Here is a 23,225-nt window from a genome sequence, read left to right on the forward strand (position 1 = left end):
TGTTGTCTCCCCAAGTGCTGTGATCTGGGCTTTCATGCCAGCCTGGCCCGCACCTTCCGGACCTACCTCTCGGCAGAATACAACCTGGAGACCTCTCGCCATGAGGGGCTGGACGTCATTGAGAACGCCGTGGACAACCTGGACTCCCGAAGTGACAAGCACACCGTCATGGACATGTGCAACCAGGTCTTCTGCCCTCCCCTCAAGTTTGAGTTCCAGCCCCACATGGGGGATGAGGTGGGTGTCCCCTGTAAGCCTGTGCCCAGGGCTGATTTGTCCGCTGTCCCACGTGCTTCCAGAACATCAGCTCTGGTCACGCATGCAGGGTGTTTGCTTCAGCAGCCTTGGGTCAAGGTCATGTTTCAAGGGCTTCCTCAGTCAAGGAGTTTACCACTAGTACCTAACCTTGCTGGCCAAAGTGTCCCCCTGCAGAATTACAGGACCTTGGCTTTCCAGAAAAATCCCTCCTGGGCTTGTCTAGAAGACCCCAGAGGAGCCCCAGTCTGCACACAGTCTCACATTCTTCCCTTAGATGCCTGGATGCCTGCCATCTGCAAGAAGGCTAGGGCTTACCTCAGCCACATTGGCCTCAGCATCCACCAGGGCACTGCCTTCCTCAGATAACTCCGCCCACTTTCTTCTTTGCGAAAGAAAGGCCTTCTGCAGGGCTGCGCCTGCTCCTGTCCCTTCCCTCTGCCCTCACATCCAGCCCTTTGGTCTGTCACCTAGACCTCAAAGTTCTGGCCTCATGGCTACCACTGGTGACTGTGTAGTTTGGATTACCTAGTTAGTGGTAAATAACCAGCTTTGTCGACAGAGCCCTCCTGTCCCTCATAATCTTAGTGTGTTCCTGGAAGGCGTAAGTTTCCAACACATGCCAGGCAGTGCAGCCCACAGGCAGTCGCACAGTCCCAGGTGAAACAGAGTAGACAAAACAGTGTCCCCTCCTTCCCCCTTCACCCAGTCACCTGGGTGGAAGTGCTGCGAGGTGCAGGTCTCACAGCTGCCTCTCTGAAGCACCCTTCTTCAGGGAGTGGGAGACTTCCTGATTGCTTCCCAGCTGTTGTTCTCTCCATTGGCGTCCCCTTGAAATTCACATATCAGTTTTGCTTAATGAGATTATGTTGAAGTTCTTTGTACACCCTCCAGTGCTTCACAAATGGGAAAGATCAGAACCGAGAGGCCATGCCTGGCATGGCAAGAGGGTGGACTGTGGAGCAGGAAGACCCTGGATTCTGTCCAGTGTGGCCATTGTCCCCTGGGAGCTGTGTGACCTTGGATGAGTCACTTAACCTTTCAGAGCCTGCATCCTCGGCGGCAGGGAGTGATTGATAGCGCCTGCCCTAGCTATTGCACAGGTGAGGTGAGCACCAGGCAATTGCAGGTCACTGCTGTTGTCCCTGTAGGTGTGCCAGGTCAGCGCCCAGCAGCCTGTCCAGACGGAATTGCTCATGCGGTACCACCAGCTGCAGTCCAGACTGGCCACTCTCAAGATAGAGAATGAGGAGGTGAGTGAGCCCTTCAGCTCCAGAAGGCATTTCCTGATGAAGGCCCAACTAGTCCTGGGAGGTTCTTCCTTATCATGGGGCATGTAAGGGATGATGGCTCATCTAGAAGATGGAGTATTGGATACAATTAGAACCACACACACATACACAGACTCTTTACTAGGTCAGGGGAATTCTTCTAAAATGTTAAGTTAAAGAAAAATGGTGCTGGTCCTGTAGCCTAGTGGTTAAGAGAGCTGAACCCCAAATGGCTGAGGGTATAGTTTGAATCTCTACCCCAGTGGCTTACAAAACATGCTGGGCACATTTACACGCATGCCCCAATGCCAACAGGATGGAAGAATGGAGGCGAAAGGACTGCTGTGTGGACCATGCCCCCAAAGCATGCACAGATTCCTGGTGTGTTTTTCAAGTCACTGGGACCAGGATTCGAACCTTGCATTCTGCCCTGTGGGATCCAGTTCTTTAGTTACCAGGTCACAGTGCTAGTCTGAGTTTCTGTTTTAAATAATCAGAAATATTAGGTTGTTGGGAAAGTCATGACATATGCAAAAATACATCATGACTTTCTCAACAACCCAGTAGTAGATATTTTAAGTTGCACAATGAAATACATGCTGCACACGCCAAGGGCTCTGAGCTCGAGGACTAGGCCCATCTTACTATGCCCTGCATAACTGGGCGGCACAGGAATCCACTAGGTGGTACCAGTGGCCATCCCAGTGTTGTGCTTCCATCTGACATGCACTGAAGAGGCCAGACAATATTCTATTCCAACCTGAACACCTCCCTCCAAGGATGATGTCAACTAACTGGAGACTCCTGGAGAAAGGACACTGGGCTGGGAAGTGCTGCCCACGATCATGGACAGGTTTATCCTCGAAAAGTGCAGTTGTGTGGGAAGTAAGGAGCATGTGATCCTGGTCTTGAAATCTAAGAGGACGCCTGGGCAGAGAGGGCAGGTTTGTTTTGTGACTCCACAAAGGGCAGACCTAGGACAAACGTGGGACAGATTGTAGCTGTAGATGAGGATGCTAACGCATCAAAGCAATCCCTAGAGGGAGGCTATAAGGAGACAGATTATATGTTTGTTTTTCAAACCTGGCAAGAGACAGGAGATGAACAGTGGGCTTCATTTATTTCTTTATGCCTGTCTCTTCCTCCAAAGGATTTTAAATCACTTACATGGAATGTTATATGGATAATAATGTTAATGGGATTTAAATTGGAAATCAGGACCACAGAAAGGAGAATGAAGCACACGTTCCTCTGTCTGGCTAGTAATGGGCAGAGATATGCTGAATTTTGACCCTGAGCTTCCTGTTGGGCTATGCTAGAAAGAAAAACTGATTCATTTATTCCTTCACAAGTAGTTATGCAGTAATAGTTATTCAAGTATTTCTTGAGGGCATAGTACATGCTAGAAACATCATCCAGAGAATAAAGTGAATGAATACAACGTAGTACTTCCTCTTGTAGATTTTATCTTCCAGTGAGAAAAGGAAGATAATAGTTAAAACACAAAAACAAGCCCATAAATGGGGACCAGCAGATGGCATAATGGTTTCATCATTGAACTCCCATGTAGTTGACCTCAGTTCGAGTCCCGAACCTGGTGGTTTCTCACGTCAGGCATGTGTATGTGTGTTCAAAGTCCTGAGAGGAGAATGGAGGAGAAAGGATTGCGGCAGGCATGGCCATGCCCCTTGGAAGATGATATTTCTCAGTTTCTCTCTCTGTCTCTCTGGCAAGTGCATACATAAGCCCTATAGCAAAAAATCTCTCTCTCTCTTAAAAAAAAAAAACTTATAAATGAATATGAAAAGTATTAGACAGTGATAGGCACTAAGTTAAGACTAGTAGTCAGGGGGCCAGATGTCACCAGGAGTGACATTTAAGCTGAGGTCTGGGTGATATTAACCTGCATTGAATTGGCCTAGAGCAGCCTTAGAACAAAGGTAATAAAAAAATTTGGCCCAGAATAGTCTCTATATCACTGAACCACAAACTAGCTTGCTGTACCAGCTAGTTGTAACCTAACTTTAGACTATACCCTGGTAACCAAGCAACTGAGTCTCAGCCAATCACAGGCTGCCAAGGAATCAGGCCATGTCCATATAGACAGATACCAACTGCAGCCAATCAGGATGGCGTGATATGTCGCTTCCTTTTCTCTAGCTGTAAATATACCCTGCATATGTGGTAGGGTAGAGTATTCTGAACTAACTTTAGTCTACAATGCTGCCTGGTTCTAGAACCTAGCGCTTGCTCAAATAAACTCTTAAATTTAACTGGTCTCAGATATTTCTTTTGATAGTGACAAGAGACTTTGAGTAACAAGTTTTATTATAAACATAGATTCAGATTTTCCCCTCACTGTCCTTGGAATGACCTTCCACTGAAGTATAGGGTGTCTTGAGATTGGGGCTCGTGTGCCCTCCCTGTGCTGTCTCTACTGGTCCCACTCAATTCCAGGAGGGAAGGTGGAGTCCTGGCCTAGCTGTGTGTTCCTCAGTGGCTGCTTTCCTGGAGTGTCCCTTGTGTTCCCTAGGCTTGTTTTATTTTGTTTTAGGTTTTTGCTATAGGGTGTGTGTTATCATCAGAAAAAGAGACAGAAACAGTGAGAGGGAAAGTGAGAGATCAGCCAGGGAGATGGCCCTACTGCAATCCCTTTTTCAATCTCTTCCTGGGATTTGGGGCTCACATGCACTTGCATCCCGTGTGATTTTCAAGCCACCAGGTTTGGGACTTGAATCACAGCCAGGTGGGAGTCCAGAGCCTTAACCACCATGTCACCTGCTGGCCCCTTCCCTAGGCTTTTGATAGGAGTTCTCAGATGGCCAGAGAGCATTTATTGAGGATGACTGTCCACCATTGTACAGGCTTTGGCTCTTCCCTTCTCTGAATGAAGAGAACCAAGAGTATTGCTAGTGCTGTCTCTACTTAAGTGACCACCTCCCATTGGAGGAACTATTGATAGTTTGGGGATACGTAATTAGGCCAAGGGAAAGAAGCCTAGAAATCCTAGTTCCTCATTCATGCCAGCATTCTCCAAGGTTCTCACTGGCAGAAGCAGTATGGTAAAATGAGTTTAGATGAGGCATCCATGCTTCTTGTCCCAGCCAGCTGTGCAAACTTGGACTATTGACGAGCTGGCCTTATTTTCCACACCAATATAATGGGAACGATCATCATAGTCCAGCCGACTCCCTAAAGACTACGAGGAAGAGATAAAAGATTTGAAGTGTCAGAGGCATTATGAATATAAAGGATTTTCATTGAACACCATGTTTCTCAGGTTAGAAAAACCCTGGACGCCACCATGCAGACCTTACAGGACATGCTGACTGTGGAGGACTTCGATGTGTCGGACGCCTTCCAACACAGTCGGTCAACAGAATCTGTAAAGTCAGCTGCCTCTGAGACCTACATGAGCAAGATCAACATTGCCAAAAGGAGAGCCAACCAGCAGGAAACAGAAATGTTTTATTTTACAGTAAGTGTCATCCTCTACCCAGAACCCCCTGTCTACCAACTTGCTGGCTGTGACTTTTGGGGAGCAGCAGCCCAAGCTAGTGAGAACCAGTAAAACCATGTGATTCCATTAGATCTAAGACAACCAACATGCTTCTGTTTTATTTTTAATTTTTTCCCTTTAAATGTTGATTATAGTTTATGATTTATATATAATCACTATGCATCTTTGTAGGTTATAGAATGGTCTTTAAAAGCATTATATGGTGACCAACATGCTTTTAAAATTAAGTTGCAGAAAATGAGTTATCAGTAGTAGCACTGGCATTGATCTTGGGTGATGGTTATTGAAACTTTCTCACTGTAGGAAAAAACTGAAGAATTTTATTCAGTCAGATGAGAGAAAAATGGCTCATGGAGTCAGGTGGAAGCCCCAAGTAACAACCCTAAAGTTATATGCATGGATTACCAGGTTAAACTGTCTTGAAGTTGGCATGAGCTTTGGAAACAATGCCCTCAGCCATCTAAGCCAATTGCCCATGTGGAGCTAGCCCTTCATGTCAAATCCCAGATTAGTTAGCTTTCATCTGGGCAGGGGCAGGGAGAAACAAGAAGGGGAATTGGGGCTTTAGTTCAGCACGTATTTATTGACATTAGGGTATCAGGCTACAAAGCATCTCAAACTTCCATCTGACACTCGATTCTGTTCAGCCGTATCCCTGCCAAAAAGGTCATCCAAACTCTGCTTGAAGGCCCCCAGGATGGAAGCCCTACACAGCCCTTTGATTTGAGTTGCGGCTGGCTTTGCTTATTATAACATTTCCCTTTATCTTTGTTATCTTCCAAAATCTACCTCACTAGGATTTCTGATCTGGATTCTGTTCTCTGGGTCACCCCAGAGAACACTAATTCTTTATGAGGGCCTTTCACATGAATGCAGGGAGCTGGGCTTTTATTTCTCTAGGCTAAATATATGGGATTCTTTCAGTCCTGCCTCATAAGCTTTTGTTTTAAGCAGCCTCAGTGTCCTAGTGACTCTTTTCTGAACATGTCTCATTTCTCAATGCCTATTCTAAAATGAGATTCCACCTGTGGTCTGACTCGCATAGAACAGAGCAACATTTTTACACCTTCAGTATTAGATACTAGACTCCTACTCATACATCTCATGATATGCCTTATCAAATCTCTTCTCAAAAAGCATTTCCATCGACATTCTCTGACCTTATCAAGAAAGAAAACAGGGTGGTTTCAGTGCACTGCTCAGGCAATGCTGAGCCCATGTTGACGATCACAGGTTAGGTTACCCGTTCGACTGTACATGCTGGGCCGTGTGTCCATGATTCTTTTTTTTTTTTTTTGAGAGGTTTTTGCTATAGGGCGCATGCACTCGCCAGAAAGCAAGAAATCATCCCCCAGGGGGGATAGCCACGTTGCAATCCATTCTCCTCTCAAGATCTTGGGTACGCACGCACACACAGTGTGAGTTTAAGCCACCAGGTCCAGGACTCGAACCGCGGTCGACTACGTGGGAGTCCAGCGACATAGCCATTACGCCAACTGTTGGTCCCTGCCCATGATTCTTGTTGGCTGAGAAGGCCTGGGGAAGGGGATTGCGCTGCATGACCCTGTCGTGGGTGCTTACCTGTCCCTCTCTGAGTCTCTCACTGTCATAAAATAAATAAGATTCAAAGAGAGGAAACAAAACTCATCTTAATGAACCAACCCATGCCAATTCCTGGCATTCAGCATTTTCAACGTGGGCCTGCTATGTTTAAAAAGATAATTTAGGGGTCACAAGGATGAATGAGGAGTGGTATGTGAGCATTAATTTACTCTGGCAGTAAAAGCAACAAAACCTGGGTAGCAGAAGCCGAAAAAAGGTCTGACCTGCTTGGAGGTAAAATAATTAAGGGTCATCAGATGTCATATTTTCTTAACATTCAGTTTATAAGCCTGGTTGGCTAGTACACTGTCTCGTGACTTGATATGGTGACATTATTTGAGGTCATCTCAAGGACATACTATTCCTTTTAATGCAAATGTTAATACAATTTGATGGTGTTCTTCTCATGGGTCCCATGGGTGAGGCTTGGAAGAGGTGGGCAGAGTCCACAGGCCACAGAGCCCTGGGCTGTAATTTTCACTAATCGGTCAATAACTTGCCAAGGCACGAGTTATATGTTTGGGATTAGAACAGCCACCACCAGGGGCAATGCGGCAAGTAAATATGGGGTCGTTGGGAAAGTCTTGACGTATCTTTCTGTTCTTTTATGCAAACATGTATCGTGACTTTCCAGGTGACCTGAGGTTTGCTCTCACCTTGGCTCTGCTTTTTATGGTGATTTCATGGACACGTGATAAAACCAGAGGCTGTTATTATTGGAAACCTCCACATAGTGCCTCAAGGCCAGTAGATACCAAACTGAGGGATGTATCTGAATCACCTGGGAAGCTGGTTGAAAATGTAGGTTCTCCAGACCAGCAAGTGGCATGGAGGTTAGGGCAATGGACACTCCCACATGGTCGACCATGGTTCGAGTTCTGGACCTGGTGGCTTGCTTTCTCACTTTCTCTCTCTATCTCTCTCTGGCTGCTCAAACTGAAAAATAATAATAATAAATAAAGTTAAATAAAATAATTCTTAAAAAAAATGAAATAAAAGAAAACGTAGGTTCTCAGACCACCTGTCTTCCCGAGACAAGCACTTAAAGTTTTGGTTTTCTGTTTTTGTTTTTGTTTTGAAAGAGATTTTTGCTATAGGACATTTCAAGTTTTGATCACTCCTCAGCCTCTGTGGTTCCTCCTCGTGTGCAAAAGGAAGGGTCAGACTCACTGTGTTCTAGGATGGGAATCTGCATTTTGACCTTCTCCCAGCTGGTTATAAGGTTGCTGGTCCTTGGCCTCGCACTTGGAGAAACAGTACATGTCTCCTCTCAGTCTCCACTGAGGAGGACAAGGAGGCCCAGAGACTGTAGAGGTTGTTTGGCAACCTCTCCGAGGGTGCTCAACAAGTGACTGCAGCTCTGAGCTTCTATTTTTTTTTTAATTGCCAGAGGACACATATACTCCCCAGAGAGAGACAGAGAGTGAGTGAGCAAGTGAGAGAAAGTGCCCAGCAATGGCGCATGGTCACACCACGGCGACATCTCCATTTCTCCATCTCAGGGGATTCTGAGCATGCATTCACATGTTTTTCAAGTCACCAGGGCCAAGAATTCAAATATAGTCAGCCATTTAGGATCTGGGTCCTTTAGCCACTACACTATGGGAACCATCTCTCTCTTTTAAAAAAAAAAAATTGACAGAGGTTGTGTGCACTCACGAGAGAGAGAGAGAGAGAACACTCCCAGATGGGCATGGCCACATCTCAATTCCTTGTCCTCTGTGTTTTTCATGTCGGGATTTTTGGCATGCACACACACATGCTCAGCTTGTTTTTCAAGCCACCAGGGCTGGGATTCAAACGGTGATCAATCATGTAGGATCTGGCTCCGTTAACCACTATGCTATGGGGCTTGCCTGCTCTGAGCTCCTATTTCCTTCTGAATAGAATGGGCATGACAATGCTTTTTCCATTTGCCATTCAGAATTGTGGTAAAGCTCAAATGTACATATGTGAAAACTGTCAAGTGCTCTATAGATACAGAGGGGAGCAGCACCCCGCCCCCTTTTTAGAGAGAGAGAAATTTTTGCTGTAGGATGTGTGTGTTTGCTGGAAAGAGAGAAATCACCCCTCGAGGGGAAGGCCACGCTGCAATCCCCTTCTCCTCCCTTCTCCTCTTGGTGTTGGGCATGCACACACACGCATCCAATGTGTTTCAAGCCACCAGGTCCAGGCCTTAACTGCAGTCGGCCATGTGAGAGTCCAGCGCCTTAACCACTACACTACCTACTGGCCCCCAGAGGGGAGCAGCTTTAAAAACCAAGGGACCAGGTTCTTGTTGCTGAGTAGGACCAGAGAAAAAGAGAAGGGATACCACGACCTCCTACTGGCATAGTCATTCCAGAAATGCACCGAGGTGGGCCAGTGTGAGGTAACTGCAGTCTTATTTGTGTATAGGTCAGCACCCAGACCTGAGGGCCAGTCCCCTGCCATTGTCCTCAATAGGAAGATGATGATGTTCTTAGAGATCTTTCTCTGCAGGTTGAATTGGGGTGTCTTCAGCCTCCATGGTGTATTCCTCTCCTCTCCAGGCCTTTTGTAGTGTACTGGCTGGGACCAGAGAGTGGACTTCTTCATGAGAAACTGGCTGGCAGACGTGGGGCAGTCACATATATTTCCCGGACTTCATCCTCAGAGCAATTGCCGCCCCACTGCTTGCAAAGCTCCTTCTGCGGCCACTCCCAGATCCTCCACGTCTTGGCTCAAATGCCCACTTTGCAGTGAGGTCTTCCTGGACTTACAGCCCACTATCCTTGCATTATTTTTATCTGTGGCATTCAACTAGCATCTGAAATCCGCTGTTTTACTTACTGTTTTGTCCATTTATTGTCTCCCTCCCCACCCTGGTATGTGATTGCCATGGAGCAGGAACTCACCTAAGTGTTCGGCCTCTACTGGATGCCAGGCACAGCTTTAGGCCCCGAGGACCCAGGAATGAACTGGTCGTGGAGCCCACCCTGCAGGGGCTTATAGTCCAACAGAGGGCAACCCAGCAGGACTGGGCACTGATGTGCTCCTCTTCTGGATAGTTCTCTGTCCTTCCTTCAGTGCTCTCTCAAGTACCCTGAGTGTAGCAAAGCAGCTGGGTCTGGTCTTGGCCCACTGCTGATTTTCCCTGGGCTCTGGGCCAGCTCACTTCCCTGTGCTGGCCTCACAGCTCTCATCTCTGCGAAGAAGAAAATCCTATCACCCAATGAGGTTTGGATTATTTTAATAGGACAGTCTCTTGGGGACTTGTGTAGCCCTTCCTTCCTCAGAGCAGAGCCAGATGAAGGAAAGACTTGTTTTGAGGCTCCTCTCTGACGGAGTCGATAAGCTCTCTGGCCTCGGCAGCGTGGCCTCTGGGACTGTTCTCATCGAATTGCTCTTGGCCCAGAAGCACAGGGCTCTGACAAGTAAGCTGCTCTCGTGGGCTTTCTTCGTGTCCCCAAATCCTGACTCAGAAGGCCTGGGGCCCTCCTAGGACCAGGCAGCTGTGCTGAGCAAAGCTTAGGGTCCAAATGGAGAAAAGCAAAGGGACTGAGGCACAGACCTCTCTTTTCCCCATGTTAGGGTCCCTGAGGGTGATGGGACTTCTCTTTGACCTCCAGGTCCTAGAGGTCATTTCCAGAAACAGAGAGCCCATTACTCAGCCCTGTGCTCTGTAACTTCCTTGTGCCTTGTGTCTTACAGAAATTTAAAGAATATGTGAATGGCAGTAACCTCATCACCAAGCTACAGGCCAAGCACGACTTACTCAAGCAGACCCTGGGCGAAGGTGAGTCAGGTGGCCGAGGCCCACAGGGAGGGGCCGTGTTCTCCACTCATTGTGGGGGCCTCTTGAGCTGTTGAGCTGTTTAAGTTTGAGACACTGGAGCCTTGACTGCATGAGGCCTGGTACGGGATGCACCTTCCAGGACTGGGAGGAGGAAATCACACAGGTACAAAAGCGGAAGGGTCCAAGCTGTCCCTAGAAGATAGAGGACAGCCACAAGTCTTGGTTTAGGGGAATGGTCCAAGGCGGGGTGATAGAGGGGTCCTCATTAGGTAGGGGTCAGAATCCAGGGGCCCAGAACCCAGCATTGATGTTTTCAGCAGCTATTATTTGCCAGGAGTACTGTTAGGGAACCTGGCCAGGATCCTGTGTCCAGAGAAGGAAAATCCACGTGTGTAAGTCAGGGTTTGGTCCTCGAGGAACCTGGAAGTGAGGCTTTGGGTTCTCCACCCATACTTCCAGGGCCCACTGGAATCAAATTCCAGCTCTCTCCTGACACGTCAGACTGCCCACCACCTGGTCCTGCCTACGAACCCGTCATTATCCACCCTTCTCCTCTCCCTTATTGCACTCCAACCCTGCTGAGCATCTCTGCTGCTCAGAACCTACCAAGCTCATTCCTGCCCCAGGGCCTTTGCATGAGCACCACCCAAATCGGGATACAGAACATTCCATCCCTTGCAGAAATCTTCTCCTGTGCCCGGTTCTCTACCCAACAACTTCTGATCTGGCTTCTTTCACTGTAGGTCTGTTTTGTGTGTTCAAGTTAATCAGAGCTGGGGAACCTCGGGGGAGGGTGGAAGTGTTCTGCTCCCCTGACTGGGTGGTGGTTATACACGGGGCATGCATTTGTCAGAACCCGTTGGGTAGGGGTAGAGGTGGGGGAGAGTCAGTTTTCTTCATCTCCCCCACCTCTAAATTCTACCCATCCTGACCTTTTGTACCAGGCCAGGGTGTGAGAAGTGTGGGTAACAGAGAGAGATGCAAAACACCAAAAATGGAGAGGAGAGGTGGGGAGTGGAGGGGAGGAGAGAGAATGGAGGGGAGAGAAGAGAAAGTCCAAAGAGGAGCTCAGGGCACTCTGGCCAACTTCCAAGACTAGCCTGAAGGAGCATTGGGTCTTGTGGGCATGGGTGGGACCGTTTCCCACGAGCATGTAAAGAGAGACAGGCTCAGATGAGTTGGTGGCTACTTGTAGTTTTGAAGTCAGGTGCCTTGGATTTAGAAAACTAGATACTCTTAGGACCAGCAGTTGGCGTAATGGCTATGTTGCTGGACTCCCCTGTAGTCAACCGCAGTTTGAGTCCTGGACCTGGTGGTTTAAACTCATGCCAGGCAGGTGTGTGTGCGTGCCCAAGATCCTGAGAGGAGAATGGAGGAGAAGGGATTGTGGTGTGGCCATCCCCCCTGGGGGGTGATTTCTCACTCTCTGTCTTTCTAATGAATGCACACACTCTATAGCAGATTGGATAAATAAATAAATGACAAAACAACAGTAAAAAGTAATACAAGTTAAAAAAAAAAAAAGACTCCATGACACATAGTATTTACATTGTGCTTGGTATTATAAGTAATTCAGAGAGGGTTTAAAAACTAGGAGGTTGTGTGCAGGTAATATGCAAATCTATGCCTTTTATAATAAGGACTTGAGCACTCAGGGATTTTAGTATCCATGGGGGGCTGTGGGGGGCAGGGTTTCTGGAATGAATCCCCTGCAGATAGATGTCTATATTATTGTTCTTACCTGAATGATCTTAATGAAATTATAGAAATTATAATAATTGGTTTTTGTTAGCCTAATTCTAGTTCCATTTGGTCTTCACAGTTTATTTTGCTTTTAAGCACACCTTATTCTAAATTTTTAGCTGATTAGCAACAATTAAAAAAAAGAAAGAGAAAAAACGAAACTCTAGAAAAACATAATTTCAGTATAGGAACCCTGGGACCTCAGATGGTGTAATGGTTACATCCCCGGACTCCCACGTAGTTGACTGCAGTTCGAATACTGGACCCGATGGCTTAAAACTCACACTGGGCACATGTGTATGTGTGCCCCAAATCCCAGGAGGAGAATGGAAAAGAAGGGACTGCTGTGTGGCCATCCTCCCTGGACGGTGATTTCTTGCTCTCTGTCTCTCTGTCTCTCTGTCTCTCTGGGGAGCATATGCACCCTATAGCAAAAATCTCTCAAAAAAAGAGAAAAGACAAGAAGTATAGAAACCCTTAAGAAAAAGCCATCTAGAAGAATCTCCACCTTTTATTTATTCATGATGGTCTAGTTACATTTTCCTTCTGTCAGTTCTTCCAACTCACCACATCCCTTACTACATCCAAAAAATGCTGTTCCCTCTGCCCCAATGCTTGTTCATCGGTTTTTTCCACCATCCTTTTACCAAAGGAAAAGCCCACTATGTTTCCCTTGGTAATTGATGGTTTGATAGGCTAGTCAATTTTAGAAAATTTTTAAATAGTTTTAATCTTAAAGAAAGGTCGGAAAGAGCCCTGAGTTCTCATATACTCTAGCCTCCCCTATTATTAGCACTGAGTATCAGTATGGTATACTTGTCACGATAGTGAATATTGGTACATTATTAACTAAAATTAATACATGACCGAAAAAACTGAAGCCAAATAAATTGAGACCAAATATCATTTTTTTAAATATCCACTACATGATAAAGGTCTATCTTAGGATGAAAGGGGGATGCTTGTAACTGGGAGAATTTGCACTAAGGGGAGAGAAGAGAAAGTCCAAAGAGGAGCTCAGGGCACTCTGGCCAACTTCCAAGACTAGCCTGAAGGAGCATTGGGTCTTGTGGGCATGGGTGGGACCGTTTCCCACGAGCATGTAAAGAGAGACAGGCTCAGATGAGTTGGTGGCTACTTGTAGTTTTGAAGTCAGGTGCCTTGGATTTAGAAAACTAGATACTCTTAGGACCAGCAGTTGGCGTAATGGCTATGTTGCTGGACTCCCCTGTAGTCAACCGCAGTTTGAGTCCTGGACCTGGTGGTTTAAACTCATGCCAGGCAGGTGTGTGTGCGTGCCCAAGATCCTGAGAGGAGAATGGAGGAGAAGGGATTGTCGTGTGGCCATCCCCCCTGGGGGATTTCTCACTCTCTGTCTTTCTAATGAATGCACACATTCTATAGCAGATTGGATAAATAAATAAATGACAAAACAACAGTAAAAAGTAATACAAGTTAAAAAAAAAAAAAGACTCCATGACACATAGTATTTACATTGTGCTTGGTATTATAAGTAATTCAGAGAGGGTTTAAAAACTAGGAGGTTGTGTGCAGGTAATATGCAAATCTATGCCTTTTATAATAAGGACTTGAGCACTCAGGGATTTTAGTATCCATGGGGGGCTGTGGGGGGCAGGGTTTCTGGAATGAATCCCCTGCAGATAGATGTCTATATTATTGTTCTTACCTGAATGATCTTAATGAAATTATAGAAATTATAATAATTGGTTTTTGTTAGCCTAATTCTAGTTCCATTTGGTCTTCACAGTTTATTTTGCTTTTAAGCACACCTTATTCTAAATTTTTAGCTGATTAGCAACAATTAAAAAAAAGAAAGAGAAAAAACGAAACTCTAGAAAAACATAATTTCAGTATAGGAACCCTGGGACCTCAGATGGTGTAATGGTTACATCCCCGGACTCCCACGTAGTTGACTGCAGTTCGAATACTGGACCCGATGGCTTAAAACTCACACTGGGCACATGTGTATGTGTGCCCCAAATCCCAGGAGGAGAATGGAAAAGAAGGGACTGCTGTGTGGCCATCCTCCCTGGACAGTGATTTCTTGCTCTCTGTCTCTCTGTCTCTCTGGGGAGCATATGCACCCTATAGCAAAAATCTCTCAAAAAAAGAGAAAAGACAAGAAGTATAGAAACCCTTAAGAAAAAGCCATCTAGAAGAATCTCCACCTTTTATTTATTCATGATGGTCTAGTTACATTTTCCTTCTGTCAGTTCTTCCAACTCACCACATCCCTTACTACATCCAAAAAATGCTGTTCCCTCTGCCCCAATGCTTGTTCATCGGTTTTTTCCACCATCCTTTTACCAAAGGAAAAGCCCACTATGTTTCCCTTGGTAATTGATGGTTTGATAGGCTAGTCAATTTTAGAAAATTTTTAAATAGTTTTAATCTTAAAGAAAGGTCGGAAAGAGCCCTGAGTTCTCATATACTCTAGCCTCCCCTATTATTAGCACTGAGTATCAGTATGGTATACTTGTCACGATAGTGAATATTGGTACATTATTAACTAAAATTAATACATGACCGAAAAAACTGAAGCCAAATAAATTGAGACCAAATATCATTTTTTTAAATATCCACTACATGATAAAGGTCTATCTTAGGATGAAAGGGGGATGCTTGTAACTGGGAGAATTTGCACTAACTTAGATTGATAAGTTCTTGTCCATTGACAAGGGGGAGTGGAAAAACTGAGAGTTCAGAATCTTAGTGAATTCAGTTTTGGAGTGTCAACCAATGATTCCCTCTACCTGAGCATTTTGAGTTTGCCATTCAGTTGAATGATCTTTAACTCATTTGTAGGATGGGGTTACACCTACATCAATGGTCTTTTATATCATCTGAGGGCTATGTTGTATAAGATGATCTGAAATTTTTTCTTTTTTTTTCTTCTTTTAGAGAGGTTTTTGCTATAGGGTGTGTGCACTCGCTGGAAGGACAGAGAGAGACAGAGAGACAGAAAGTGAGAAATCACCCCCCAGGGGGGATGGCCATGCCGCAATCCCTTCTCCTCCATTCTCCTCTCGGGATCTTGGGCACGCACGCACATGGGCCCGGCCTGAGTTTAAGCCACCGGGTCTGGGACTCAAACCGCGGTTGACTACATAGGAGTCCAGCGACATAGCCATTACACTAACTGTTGGTCTCCAGGATGATCTGAAATTTTTGAAAACAAATGAGAAATATAGGGCCAATGGACTATTTTGTCTAAAAAGATATAACAATTATTATTATTATTATTAGTAGTAGTAGTAGTAGTAGTATTAATGAAATGGGGCATCATGGCTAGTGCCTCAATTTCTCCAGAGATCTTTTGACATTAGGCTTGAAGAAACCGCAGAAGGCAGAACACACAGCCTGGGTCACCTTTATTTAGAAGTGAGTTTTTTAATATGATTGACTCCAGACATACATGGCAAAGAGCACCTCGACAAATCGCTCGACGTTCCTGTGACAAAGTCTGTCACTGCCACATCCTTGTCTGCCCTCGGTGGTGGTGTATTATTTTACCAGCTGGCAAATTCTCAGTTTATCACCATCTCTGAGTCTTAGGTCTGTGACCTTTTAATTGTGCTTGGATAGTCTATAAAGTCATGTGTACTCTCAAAATGTAGGTGGGTTTTAAAAATGTACTAAATCCCCTCCAGAATGAGTAGGACATTGTCTGTAAAAGGGATGAGATGTAACCTTTTCAGACCAAGACTGAATAGCCCTTGACAGACTGACATGGCTGTCTGGCCACTGGACCAGACAGCCCGAACTTCGAGAAAATGACTAAGCCACCAACTATAGCCATATTTTTTAAAAGTCCCAATAGGTCTCAGGAGATAAAGGTCAGGACATTTAAAAATGGCTGATATTTGTTAGAAGTCAAGAAACTATCTTCCTAAAGCTGTTGGTAGTGGGATTCTTGGGAGCTGGAATGTGAGTCTAAAGCTACAAGATGATACATTGGCCTCCGTGCTGAGGAACGTCTGCCTTATGTGCGTGTTGACATCCCTAAACCCTTGGATCCCCCTCTCGCTTTCCTCCCTCCCCGCCCCTGTCTGTCCACTTGCCTATCCAAAAGTACAGGCGCTGTGCTTGGCCAGGCCTGGAGTACCGTGGTATAGAAAATAGACAAAGGTTCCTGCCCTTAGGGAAAGAGAGACTTCAAACAGGAAACAGACTACTAAGTAAAAAATTAAAATGATGTCAGGAAAACTCAGGGCCGAGATGGAGAACAAATGTATAGGGTTAGGGGAGGGATGGGGAGACTTGCTTTAAATGGAGAGGCTCAGAGAGACCTCTTGGGGGAGGTGATGTTTAAGCTCAGACTGAAGGATAAGTAAGAAGGCGTTGGCCATGCGAACAATTGGGGAAAGAGCACTGGGACCAGGGAGCAGTATTTGCAAAGGTGGGGAGGGACATGGTGAGTTGGAAGAACTAAAAGAAGGAAAATATCACGGGATGATTGTGAGTGTGTAGAAGCGGAATAGTTCGAGAGTCAAGAGGAGGTGGGGCAGGAAACGCCTCTGGAAATCCACTCTCTAAGTCAAAGTCCGTTTTTTTTGTTTGTTTTTTAAGTTTAAAAACTCAAGTTTATTGTAAATATCTGTTCAAGTTTATTTTTTTCTAATACATCACTTATAATGTTCCATTGTGTGCTTTTACCATAATTTAACTCATTTGTAGGATTCTTTGTTTTTTGTGTGTTTAAGTTTTTAAAAAAACTTTTTTGGGTATTACATTGAATCACCACTCTCTAAGTCAAAGTCTTGACTGATTGCAGCCAGAAGAGAAATACGTGCTTTACAGTCAACCCTCCTGGTGTATTTAGTACAGTCCCAGGCCACTGGCCGGCCCCTTCGGTGGGTTGCCACGGCTATAACAGGAAGTCATGGGTCTATGTGAAAATTGAACTCAAACTGGTGATTAGTGGAAATTAGCCCCAGACCCCAGACACACAAATTCAGCAGAGCAAATGTACCTGCTTCACCCAGCGTTTCTCCTTTCCAGCTCTGGTCTGGCTCCAGTTTAAGCAGCTCCAGTCCCCCTTTAAGTGCTGTGGCTTCAATCAGGAATTAAGGAACTGTGTGTTGATTGGCTCCGAGTTCTATTTTCAGACCTCAGGTTACTCTCTGCCTCTCCTCATTTCCCTCCCTGGCCCCATTCTGCCTTGTTTTCGGTGCAGAAAGCAAATGTTCTGTTTTTTACTTTTAGAAGTCTCTTAATGTGAATGCTGGATGGGATTCTAGAGTCCAGAGCTAGGCTGTCCCTTACGGTGGCCACTAGCCACAAGGCTGTTGACCCTTGAAAGGTGCTAGTCTGAATTGAGATGAGCAAAAGAAACGCCAGATTCTGAAGAGTTAGCACGCACATACGAAGAATATAAGCTAACTTATTTTAATATTGATTCATATTGTAATGGTATTTTTGATATATTAGGGTAAATATAAAATATTATTAAAATTAATCTAATCTAGTTCCCTTCACTTTTTATAATGTGGCGACTAGAAATTGTGGCTTGAGTTAAATTTATTTATTTATTTTTAAGATTTTTGCCACAGGGAACATGCGCACACCTAAGAGAGACACAGGAGCAGTGAGAGGGAAAATGAGAAATCACCCCAAGGAGAAATGGCCACACCACAGTTCCTTCTCCTCCTGGGATTTTTTTGGATGCACACGCACATGTGTCTGACATGAATTTCAAAACACCAGGTCCCACACATGAACCATGGTCGACCATGTGGGAGTCCAGTGCCTTAACCATTACGCCACTTGCTGGCCTCTTGAATTAAATTTCAATTGGGCAGCATTGGTCTAGAAGAATTCAGCTGGAGCAATCCTATCCTCCTAGAGATGGGAGCATTTTTTTTTTAGAAAGATTTTTGCCATAAGGCATGTGCGCTCACCAGAGAGATACAGAGACAGAGAGACAGAAAGTAAGAAATCACCCCCCAGGGGGATGGCCATGCTGCAATCCCTTCTCCATTCTCTCGGGATCTTGGGTATGGACGCACACGCACCTGGCATGAGTTTAAGCCACCAGGTCCGGGACTCGAACCATGGTTGACTATATGGGAATCCAGCGACATAGCCATTTTTTTTAATTGTCAAAGAATGCATGTGCTTGCCAGAGAGAGACAGAGAGAGGGGAAGTGAGCAATCACTCCTCGGTGGGGGAGTTCCATGCAGCCATCCTTTCTCCTTTTGGGATTTTAGGCACATACACCCACACACACACACACACACACACACTGTGTTTTTCAAGCTGTCAGATCTGGGCCTACAACTGTGCAGTCAGCAAACTATAAAATCTAGCTGCCTTAACCTCTGTGCCACTGGCTGCTGGCCTGCTCAGCATGTTTCTCAAGCTACTGGGGCTGGGATTGAAACTAAAGTCGACCATGTGGGATCTGGCTTCTTTAACTATTAGGCTACAGGGCTGGCACAGGAGCAGTTCTGGATGTCACAGAAATGGGGAACAAATACTACAGGTGTTTGGGGGGTGAGGCCCAGGGATATAAGCATCTGCAATACACTAGGTAGACGATGAAGAGGTAGAACATTGAGGCCTAAAGAAAGAGTATCTTGTCTAAGGTTGTACAGTGAGTTGGCGAAAGACTAACATTAGGACTTGGGCCTCTGTGATTTCAGTACAATCTTGGTAGAGGGAGGAAAAGGTATTATTTAATCTCTCCACTTTGAGTGCCATATCCCTGTCCAGGGAGTTGTCTTTTAAGGCAGAGTGTCCCTGAAGCCTGCAAGGAGGGGATGCTATGTTATTAGACGCGAATTGCCAGGACCAGCAGATGGTATAATAGTAATGTTGCTGGACTCCCACATAGTCGACTGCGGTTCAAGTCCCAGACCCGACAGCTTAAAATTCAAGCTGGGCACATGTGCATCTGTGCCCAAGATCCTGAGACAAGAATGGAAGAGAAGGGATTGTGGTGTGGCCATCCCCGCCCCTGGGGGTGATTTCTCACTTTCTGACTCTCTGTCTCCCTGTCTCTCTGGCAAGTGCATGCCCCCTATAGCAAAAATTTCTCTTTAAAAAAAAAAAAAAAAGTCAATTGCCATGTGGGTCAGGGAGTCTGAGGTAAACTCCCCTGGGGACATCCATCCTCTCTCACCCCATGCTAGTGTAAGTAGAACCAGGTTCTCCAGGCAAAGCTCAGATTTGGTCATATTTGAATTCAAAATCTGCACTTCACAGGGACTTGGAAAAGTCATTCTACCTCTCCAATATGTTGTTGGAGGGATGACAGCCCATGTGCAATTGTATTTGGTACATATTACCCTATTGTATGATCTACATTTTTTTTTTTAGAGGTTTTTGCTATAGGGTGTGTGCGCTCGCCAGAAAGACAGAGAGAGACAGAGAGACAGAAAGTGAGAAATCACCCCCTGGGGGGGTTGGCCATGCCGCAATCCCTTCTCCTCCATTCTCCTCTTGGGATCTTGGGCACATACGCACATGTGCCCAGTGTGAGTTTAAGCCACCAGGTCTGGGATTCGAACTGCGGTCGACTATATGGGAATCCAGCGACATAGCCATTATGCTAACTACTGGTCCCTGTTCTACTTATTGACTATCAAAACCATTTGTCACTAAGCTTCTTGAAGATAGGGAATACGTTCATGCATTAACTCATTAAACTAGTATTTATTAAATAATTATTTAATTGTATTTATTATTATTATTATTATTATTATTATTATTATTATTATTATTATTTATTTCAGCAGAGAGAGACAGAAACAAGGAAAGTGAGAAGGGAAGCTACCAGGTCTGGGACTCACACCGCAGTCAATCATATGACGCCTTCACCACCACACCACTTGCTGGCCCCCACAAATATTTATTGAGCACATGCTTTGTGCCAAATAATGTCCAAGATCTTGGTATTACAGCCAATTTTAAGAACACATAAGACTCCTTCTCTTATAGACAGTTTTTTCCAGTGGTGATAGGCTAGTAGACAAATAAATAATAAGCAGGAGAAATAATAATTATAAGCTGTGTACAGAATCATTTAAATAGAGAAAAGTAATATAAAGAGTTAAGTGTAGATAGAGGGAGATTTTCTCTGGCCACAGCTTTGAAGCTGAAACCCGAAAGATAAGAAGCCAGCTCTGTAAGTGACCGGAAGAGAATTCCAGGCAGCAATGCAAAAATCTATTGAAAAAGTATGCGGAAGGCCTCTGTGTTTGGAGCATAGTGTGGAAAGGAGAACGCAGTCCCATGTAGCTGGAGTAGTATCTCGAGGAGTCCACGCAGATTGCAAAAGGGTTTTATAAATCCCAGTAAGATGTTTGCGTTTTATTCCACATGTGATAAAAGGTCCTAAGCCAGGCAATGACATAATTTGCAGTTTAAAGAACTTTCTTCAGGTGCCGAATTAAGAGTGGATTGTAGGGCCGCCCTGTGCCCTAGTGGTGAAGAGAGCTGGATCTCATGTGGTCAACTGCAGATTGTGTCCCAGACTCGAAAAACACGTCAGGAACATGTGCATGCATGCCCCATGTGTGTGTGCCTAAAATCCCAGTGGAGAAATGGAGGAGAAAGGATTGCAGGGTGACCACGCTCTGTTGGGGTGTTGCTTTCTTTTTCTCTCTCTCTTGCTGTCTCTGTCTCTGGTGAATGCATGCACCCTCTGGAAAGTAATATATATATATTTAAAATAGAAGAGCAGATTGTAGTGGAACAGAAAAATCAATTAAAAAGGAAGTGGTCCAGGCAAGAGGTGATGGTGGCCTAGACTGCGAACACTGTATTGTATTGAGGGGAAGGAAGTAGACAAAGTTATGAAAGGACACCTAGAAAGTCTGGTGCCATGAAAGTCAAATAGAGAAAGCTTTCTAAGTTCGCTGAGTGGATTGGTGCTGAGAGGCCAGAGACAAGAGCTGTCCCGGCTGAGAGCGTGCACTGCAGCCTGAAGGAAATGGGCCAGCAGAGAACAGGGAGGAGGAAGCCATAGTGTCTCTAGACAGCTTCTTCAGCAGTTTTGCTGTAAAGAAGAGCAAAGAAATGGGGATGTAATTAGATGGAGAAATGGGGTCAGTGGGAGGGTGTGTGGGGGTGATGGCCACACCATAATCCCTTTGCCTCCATTCTCCTGTTGAGATTTTTGGCATGCATGTTCCCGACATGACTTTCAGGCTGCTGGATCCAGGACTAGAACCGTGGAGTTGGCCATCTGGGATCTAGCTGCCTTAATCTCTGTGCCACTTACTGGCCCGAAATCTGCATTTGTAACCAAAGCCCCAGATGTTTCTGATGCAAGGTTGTAGTTTGAGAATCACTGAAAAAAAAAAAAAATGTATGTGAACCATAAAATGTATGTGAACATGGCCCGTCTCCAAATAGGGGACTTTTCATGAAGAATTAACAAGACACAATTCTTTTCAACAGACTGTACCTCAGTCGTAATTCGATCTCACAAATCATAAATAATTAAGACTAATTGTTTTTAGAAAAGGATGACTGTTTGCTTGCTTTCTTTCTTTTAAAGCCAATGAAACATCAGTGTATTTTTTTCTTTCCAGGGGAGAGAGCGGAATGCGGCACCACCAGGTGAGAGTGGGAGAGTCTTGCTTGCTTTCTCCCGCTGCCTGAGGTCAGGAGCGGGTTGGAGTGGGAGCGGGAGGGGCGGGGCAGACGTTGCTGAGAGCTGGAGCAGTGGCGCGGTGCGGGTGTGCAGAGGGGAGGCCAGGTGCTGCTGCGCTGTTCGGCTGCCTGTTCTAGCCTTCGCTGGCAATGGAGGGGTGCTTTCTGGGCTGCTCTGGGCAGTGGGGCTTTTTCCTTTGGCGCTGTCCAGCAGGGTGAGGGGACGGTAATAATGTTCCAACGTGGCCGAGGCAGCCAGTGGATGCGGAGGCTGTGGGGTGGCTGTTGACCTCTCTCCCCATCTGTTAAGTGGTCGCTGAGCAAACTGCCCAGCCTAGGCGGGAGGCCCAGCCTCTATCCAGTTCGCCAGTGCTCTGGTTCTGGCTCCTGTTGAGCTCAGCTGGACGCACGCATGCGCAGAGACGCGAGCGCGAACATCACCACTACCCACGCCCTGGCTTGGCCCTCACCTGCACTTGGATAGGCTAATGAGGAAAGCAATACTCGTGCTACTTCTGCTTTCTCTCCAGCCTGTTCGACATTACCCTTCGTGCTTTTCCCTGAGCAGACCAGAGCCAGTGCACACTTTCCACTCCGCAGCCGCTAGCTGATGGACCGCCATTCCTCTCCCTTCAGAGAGTTCAGACCCATAAGCAGCTCTGTCACCGTCTAGGGTGTTCCTTCCATTTCTAACTTCCCAGCAAGAGCTAGCACGTGCCCAAGCTGAATTCAGGCAGTGGCTGAGGTCCACACTTTTCCATTGTGCAGCCGTCGATAGCTACTTTTTGCCTCATTTTCTAGGCCCAGTGACCCAATTGCATTATCTCCCTCCCCACAAATTCTCCCCAGTGGTCCAAAATCCTAGAAAGCTGTCCTGCTTGGCAAGAGCGAAGATGAACCCTCAACTCTCCCATGCTTCCCTAGAAAGAAGTATGTAGGGCAGGGGCTTGGAAAGCTCTGGGGTTTTCAATTTCCTGGATCCTGGATAGGGAGCCTCAGAGCCCTCCAGAAATTCAGACTAAACAGCTGTTGCTCTGGGCTCCAGCAGTTTGGGAACATCAGGATGACTCACAATCAGGCAAGATCTTTCCTTCTAGCACATGGGCCCGCAGATGTGCAGGGTCACTTTCGAAGAACTTTCGGAAACAAATCCTTTATTTATTTATTCATTCTGGCAAGAAGATATTATCGCAGTCCCAAAACAACAGAAGTCATATTTTACACCAAAGTCAGCAAATAGCAAAACAGATGGGGACAAAATGCACTGTCCCTCGCTCCTCCTAATTCCTAGAACTCTGATTGGAGATAGCTGCAGCGTATTGCAGGAGAATCTGTAATCAGACCTTTGGCCAAGTTTCCTGGTCCTCCCTCAGGGGAAAGTTGAAGGTTCTTTTTTTTTTTTTTTTTTTTTTTTTTTTTAATAAGCCCCCTGGGGTGTTTTTGTCACAATTCTCT

The 23,225-nt window shown here is 45.7% G+C and overlaps 1 protein-coding gene across 4 annotated transcripts in view; it reads left to right on the top strand.

Moving 5' to 3' along the window:
• SRGAP3 (SLIT-ROBO Rho GTPase activating protein 3) overlaps window positions 1–23,225 on the top strand; it is a 287,471-nt gene that overhangs the window by 206,256 nt on the left and 57,990 nt on the right. For all 4 annotated transcript variants that reach the window (XM_006152033.3, XM_006152034.3, XM_006152035.3 and 1 more), the window contains exons 7-11: window positions 16–237; window positions 1,407–1,508; window positions 4,807–5,004; window positions 10,321–10,405; window positions 21,710–21,737. In XM_006152033.3, coding sequence (XP_006152095.1) covers window positions 16–237; window positions 1,407–1,508; window positions 4,807–5,004; window positions 10,321–10,405; window positions 21,710–21,737 — 635 coding nt within the window. The remainder of the gene's footprint in view (window positions 1–15; window positions 238–1,406; window positions 1,509–4,806; window positions 5,005–10,320; window positions 10,406–21,709; window positions 21,738–23,225) is intronic.

This window comes from Tupaia chinensis, unplaced genomic scaffold (assembly GCF_000334495.1).
Source record: "Tupaia chinensis unplaced genomic scaffold, TupChi_1.0 Scaffold000333_1, whole genome shotgun sequence".
In the NCBI taxonomy this organism is placed as follows: domain Eukaryota; kingdom Metazoa; phylum Chordata; class Mammalia; order Scandentia; family Tupaiidae; genus Tupaia; species Tupaia belangeri.